This window comes from Perna viridis, chromosome 6 (genome assembly GCF_037379345.1).
Source record: "Perna viridis isolate PV_CMFRI_1.1 ecotype Kerala chromosome 6, ASM3737934v1, whole genome shotgun sequence".
Lineage (NCBI taxonomy): Eukaryota > Metazoa > Mollusca > Bivalvia > Mytilida > Mytilidae > Perna > Perna viridis.
The window spans coordinates 1493915-1501124 of NC_142450.1; the positions used below are offsets into that span (position 1 = coordinate 1493915).

General features: G+C 33.1%; 1 protein-coding gene across 2 annotated transcripts in view; it reads left to right on the forward strand.

Moving 5' to 3' along the window:
- The window catches only part of LOC148613174 (uncharacterized), a 28791-nt gene extending 21919 nt beyond the window's left edge, over positions 1 to 6872 (forward strand). For both annotated transcript variants that reach the window (XM_088586377.1, XM_088586378.1), the window contains 3 exons: positions 160 to 199; positions 1763 to 1798; positions 3833 to 6872. In XM_088586377.1, the coding sequence (XP_088442503.1) occupies positions 160 to 199; positions 1763 to 1798; positions 3833 to 5610 (1854 nt within the window). In that variant the 3' untranslated portion in view covers positions 5611 to 6872. The remainder of the gene's footprint in view (positions 1 to 159; positions 200 to 1762; positions 1799 to 3832) is intronic.
- Positions 6873 to 7210: the final 338 nt, after the last annotated feature.

Here is a 7210-nt window from a genome sequence, read left to right on the forward strand (position 1 = left end):
ATAGTTCTTTTTGTGTGTTATGGTGTCTTTGTAAGGCAGCATGATGTCATATATTTTAATGTCCCATCAGATGCCTTATTATTGTTCCTTTTTATTAGTTCTTCATGCTTAGGCTGTTTTTTTTTTCATATTTGAAATTCTATTCTTTCTTTTTTTCAGGAAAATCAAGAGAATATAAGCAGACTAGAAAAAAGAATTGGTAAGATTATCGTATGTTAACCTTACAACTTTTTACACCTCCTGCCTGAAAAGTGTGAGGTATATAGTGATCATGGTGTCCATCTGGCCGTCCATGTTTCTATTGGTCCGCCCCCTGTTCTAATCGGCAACTCCTATAAAAGGCTGAATGGAATTTAATTAAACTTTCACAGATTTTTTATTACTTGATATCATTGTGTACCTCCTTCTGTTTTCCAATCAGAATGCTTAATTCACTTATTGAGTATCCTTTATCTTTCTGGGGAGGGAAGTGGGGGTATCACTAAGTGAGCAAGTTTTTAGTTTTAAGTAATTTTCTGTCTGTATAATGTTTTTACCAACAGTGATAGTAGGTCCAGTAGCTACTTGTGTGTCTGTCACTCTTTCAGGGTACTTTCTTGATAAGTTATAAGCTCCTAGGTGACTGTCTAAGGTTATTCAGACAACCAGTAGATTCTGTTGGAGAGTGAGGCATTAACCGAATGAATTTTCCTTTTATGATCATTTGAATATTGTCCATCCAAATATCTTATCGATGGAGGATGGATTTTCTATGTATCATCCTCATTTGCATGCTGCTTCAGTTATTTGGATGAATGGTTTTATCCAATCACAAGTTGTCAATACAATGCAAAATCGTACAATTTATTTTTCCATCTGAATAACTTTTGTGGTTTTGGGTATCAATTTGTTAGTGTTGCTGACATTTTTTTAGTGAAAATGTGTTCTGTCATTTGGAGAAATTCATCAACGGACATTTTTTAAACAATATTGCAATCACCTTGTCCGTCCGTCCATTACACTTTTTGTAACAGATTTCTCAGTTTATAATGAAGAGAATGCTTAGATATTTGGTATATTTATTTCTCATGATGACGTGTACCATGTTACCCCTTCAGATTTCTCACTCATCCACTTCCTGTTAACCGATCTACTTTGTAGTTTTTTAAGGTGCTTGACAATTTTTGTAACAGATTTTCAGCTTCTACTGGAGGAAATGTATAGATATTTGGTGTATTGCTTTTTCATGATGACTTGTACCATGTCTTCCATTTTCAGGTTCCTCACTCATCTACTTCCTGTTAGCTGATCGACTTCTTAGTTTTTATATCTCAACTTCAAAGAAGAGGGGTTATACTGCAGTGTTCTAGGATTTTTCAGAAATTGAGGTTTCCTCATGGAAAAATTCATATAAAATCAACTTTCCCACAGTCAATGACTGCATTCCTAACAAAACAAATTTTTACAGCATATGAAGTTTTCAACTTGCCACAGGAAAGTGTAATTAAGTACCTAACTTTCACTGACCCAAATTTCACTTGCCCCAGGTAATGGGAAATAGGAATCCTAGAACACTGTACTGTTCAGCTTTGTCAATCGTTTTGTCATTCCATGCTTGTCAAAGGGTTGCATTATGAACAAGGAAATTTCTATTGTACCTCACTTATGATTTGGTCAATATCAGTTTTCATGGTCCATATCACTACCTTTGGGAAGTTTGCACTTTTTGACATTCCCCTCACAATCATTATCTATGCTGTAATGATTTTATCTTTACTTTTAGATGAACTAGAAAACAGTGTTCCTAAACATATGAAAGGTAAGAAAAAGATGTAGTGCTGACTCTATCAAATTTAGTGTGAGAAGTCAAAATATTAGATAAACAACATTAATCATAGTACATGTTTAAATAACAATAAACAAAAGCGAAGACAATTTTGCTGCTCTAACTTATCTAAAAGCTGTAGTTAAGATGAGGTTTAGACCCTGTAGAAAGTGCCACGTTCTACCTGATAATTTTAAGAGTACAACCATTTGATTCACACTTTTTGAGAAAGAATGTCTTTTTTTTTTAATATTCTTACTTCAGCTACCTAGAAAATAAAAGAATTATTTAATTATTTTCTTGCCTCCATTTTCTACTGAACAGTGTAATGAAAACAAATAATCTGGCCATTTGAAAATATGATTTCTGATTTTGCAAAATTTTGCAAATAAATATTCTTTCCCAACATAAATTGCCACACCTGACCCCAATGAAATCATATTGTCGTCCTTTTATTACATTACAGATAATGATAAGATAACAGAGACATGGACAATAATTCTTGACTGAATTGTCAAAAGCTGATTTTCTGGCAAACATCAGAGTCAGTGCTAAGACAACAGAGACATAAAAAAAAACACTGCACTGACTCAGATATCCTGGTTAAAGACCATAATTAGACATATATAATATACTTGGACATCAGGGCCAGAGTCCATACTTGGGTATCAGGGAATAGCCAATATTAGGACAACATATACAATGCTAAGAAAACAGATACAAAGCTTAGACAACTAGGTCATAGATATTTCTTAGACAGCGGTGTTACATGTCCTAGACAACAGGGTCAATAACAATGCTAACCAGAAGGACCAATGTTAATGCTTTTAAAAACAGGACAGAGCCAATGCCAAGACATTAAAGACAGACACAGTACTTTAACAGCAAAGACAGAAACACTTCATACAGACCACGTGGACAGAGCCAATTCTTAGACAGCAATTGTTGGACAAAGGGTCAGAGCAATGCTTAAGACAACAGGGACAAGGACTATTTCTAGAAAAGGGTAGAGACAGTACTGAGACTGCAAGAAACTAAGACAATATTCAGACTATTCCTAGGAAAAAACAACTGGGACAGAAAAAGAGTGTAACAGGAACAGATAGAGATTAGACAACAGGGTCAGAGATTGTTCTTGGGTAGCGGGTACAGAAACAGTGGTTGGACATAATTGAAACAGAGACTGTGAATTGACTGATGGGTCAGAGACAAAGATAAGATATTAGGGACAGAGACAAAAGTAAGACAACTGAGACAGAGACAGTGTTAGGGCAACATAATGACTGTATTTTAGACACAATGAAAAGACATTAAGAACAGAAATAATAGTTAGACAACTTTGACAGATATATTGTTTAATAAACTTGAACACTAGAACAAAGAGTCTTAAACAATACTTAGAGAGTTTTAAAGGGACAAACACAATGTTAAGAAATCCTTATAGACACAGTGCTAAGACAGCAGGTAAGAAGACAGTAGACAGACAACATGTACAGAGACAGTGGTAGTGGTTGGACAACTAGGACAGAGACAGTGGTAAGACAATTCGGACAGAGACAGTGGTTAGTCATCAGGGACAAAGACGTTTGTTAGACAACTTGGACAGAGATAGTTGTTAGGCAACTCGGACAGAGATAGTGATTAGACAACTTGGACAGTGACAGTGGTAAGACAACTAGGACAGAGATGGAAGTTAGACAACTGAGACAGAGGTAGCGTTAGATAACAAGAACAGAGACAGTAGTTTGACAACAGGGACAGAGACATTGGTTAGACATCTGAAACGTGGACTGTGGTAGTGGTTAGAAACTGGAGCAGAGACAGTAGTAAGAGAATTGGGACCGAGACAGTGGTAGTGGTTAGACAAAGGGACAGAGACAGTGACCTTGTCTGAATAAAAAAAATACAATTTATGTTTTGTGTTTTACTGATCTATAGGATGAATTTTGTTTTGTTTTTGTTTTTGTTATTCAGTCTGCCAATATTATATTGATCTTTATATAATTTCATATTAATATTTGATTTTAGAAAAATACCAACCGCTGATTGAAGGATGGAGGAGAGAGGAAGTAACATTTACAGTTACTAGGGCAACAGAAGAAGTGACCAAATTGATTGAAAAGAACAATGTTGTTGTAGTCACTGGTAGTTCTGGTTCAGGCAAATCATCCATCATACATCATGTAGCACTAGAGTTACACTCAAAGGATAAATATGATATCATCCCTTTTGTATCCTCTTCTGCTGATATTCTACAGTATAGAGATCTTAAAAAGAACCAAGTTTTTGTCATAGATGATATTTGTGGAAAGAATTTTATTAACGAACAGGACTTACAGACATGGAAAGAAAATGTTGTCAAAATCGAGCAGTTATTTCCTTCAGAAGTAAGAAACAAACAAAATGTTAAAGGAGGAAATGTTGGACAAATGAAAATCCTTGTTTCATGTCGATCACACATATTTAAGGACAAAAAATTCAAATCTATGGAGATGTTTACCAAACAATCAGTAGACTTACAATCCAAGGATTATTGCTTACTGCTTAAAGAAAGACATAACATGATCAGCAAGTACATAACTCTGTCAGATTATAATTTGAAGAAAATGGATAAAATGATGGAAGAGTGTTCATTTTTTCCATTGCTTTGTAAGATGTCTAAAGATAAACAAATAGAGAAATTAACTGAACTTTTCACATCTCCCGTTGAAAGTATAAAGAATGATATCAAAGACATGATAGAATATAAACCCTTAGAGTACTGTGCCTTGGTATTATGTGTATTGTTTCCTAATGAATTAGATGAAAGATACATAAATCCTAGAACAGCACCACAAGATGTTAAAGAGAAAGTAACAGAAATAGTTGCTAATTTTAGAATAGATCTAAAAATAGAACCAGAAAGAAAACAACTTATTGACACCTTCAATAGACTTGATGGAACATATATCAAGAAAATAGGATCAGTCTACAGTATAGCCCATGATAAACTGTATGATATGGTTGCTGTAACTTGTGGTCAAAAACTTGTAGAACTTTTCATTGAATATTCACCTTCATCATTCATAGCAGAAAGAGTCAGACTTTCTTCAGGTCAAAATCTAGAACAAGATGATTCCTTCCTGTATTTATCTGATGATATTGAGAATGTTTATTTTGACAGAATATTCAAAGATCTCAAAGATGAACAAGATGGAAAGTTCTTCTTTTATAATCAACAATTGAAAGAAAAAAGATATAAAGACAAAGTGATGGGATATATAAAGGAACACACAGATTCATGTAAACAATTATTCCTTGAGTTGGATGATAAAGGTCTTATAGATGAAAATATACCTATCAGAAGACATTATTACACTAGTACACCAATGATGGAAGCCTCAAGGATTGGTTTTTATGAATTAGTTAAATATCTCATTTCTATAAAATGTAATGTAAACAAAACAGATAGTTCTGGATTGTCACCTTTGATGTATTGTTGTCATTATGGTCATGTAAATATTGTAGAACTGTTAATAACAAATGGTGGAAACATTCAAGATGTTTTGTGTGATGCATGTTGGTGTGGTAATATTAATATAGTGAGAATGTGTCTAGAGAGAAATGTTGATGTGTCACAGCGTGGTAGTATGTGGGGAATGACTCCACTGTTTACTGCATGTTCTAGGGGTCATACTGATATTGTCAGATTGTTACTACAGAGTAATGCAGACCCCAGACAGAGAAGTGGGTGGGGTGCCACACCTTTAGATGTAGCAAGGAATGAAACAATTAGAAACCTTCTAAAGAGTTACATAAAAGATTGATATTCATTCTTCATGTCTCAATAAACTACACACGATTTATTTATAATGACCCTTTACTGCATTTGTTTTAAATATTTGACATGACTTGTGGGGTCTTGTTTTAATCATCTTTTTATGCTGAACCTGAAAATATAATTATTTTTATGATTCGAAGAAAAAAGTTGTTTTTCTAAATTTTCTGGAATGTTCTGTAAAGTGAATGTTTTATATTTTGAGTTGATTTAGTGATTTATTTTTATATTTTAAGTTTTTGACCCATGTTGTGGGGTCTTGTTTTACTCAACTCATCATTCTAAATCAGAAAAAAATATTTTTTTTTAGATTTGTGGAAAAAAGATGTCTTTCTAAATTTTCTGGAATGTTCTGTAAAGTGAATGTTTCATATTTTGAGTTGATTTTAGTGATTTATTTTTATATTTTAAGTATTTGACCCCTGTTGTGGGGTCTTGTTTTACTCAGCTCATCATTCTGCATCAGATAAAAGTGGTATTTTTCAGATTTATGGAAAAAAGTTGTTTTTCAACTTTTTCTGTCCTTCAGTAATCACAAAAATGAAGCAGACATTTTTTCATGAGGGTGTTTATTTTTTATATTCAATATTTGACATAACTTGTGGAGTCTTGTTTTAATCAACTTTTTATGCTGAATCAGAAAATAAAATTATTTTTATGATTTGTGGCAGAGTAATCAAGGGTACTAAGGTTATAGCCGTAATCAAAAGAATGTAATTCAGGGACAAAGACCAGACATGGAAAACAGACATACACAACAAAGAACATAAAGTAACTAAAATCATACATACAAAGTAACAAAAGTAAATGAGCAACTCGGACTCCACTAACCACTGGGAGCATGGACCAGGTGCACCGGTAGGGTAATCATCCTCTGCTTTTCTAGAAACAAGTTGTTTTTCTAAATTTTCTGGAATGTTCTGTAAAGTGGATGTTTTATATTTTGAGTTTAATTTTAGTGATTTATTTTTATATTTTAAGTATTTGACCCCTGTTGTGGGGTCTGGTTTTACTCAACTCATTGTTCTGCATCAGATAAAGGTATTTCTAGGATTTAAGGAAAATAGTGGGTTATTTACATTTTCTGGAATATACTCACTTAATATGCAAGTTTTTTATCCAGACTTGTGGGTGTATTATTTTGTTAAATCTCTTCAGAATGAAAAGTGAATTGTAATTATTTTTTTTGACTTGTCAATGAAATATTTGCTTTAAAATTTTTGGAAATCAATAAAATAGACTAAAATTAAAGTTGTCATCATCGACAATTAATGACTTTGTTCATTCCTATTAATTGGTGTAAATATGGATTACTTTACTGGAAAAATAAAAGTTAAGGATAAAAGAAGTTGACATTTTATTGTCATTGTATGGCAATGACCTTTTTTTTTGGGGGGGTGGGGTTTATAGGAAGTTGGATTTTATTTTTGAAAAAAAAAAATTAAGTCCTGAACTTTTTCCAAGATATATTTCTTATAAATGTCAAAAATATAATGATCTGGAAAAAAAAATTCTGTCCTTATTGAAAATCCTAACATCCGTCCCCTAAGAAAATGAAATGGTCACATATGTGGCAAGTACAGTCTTTT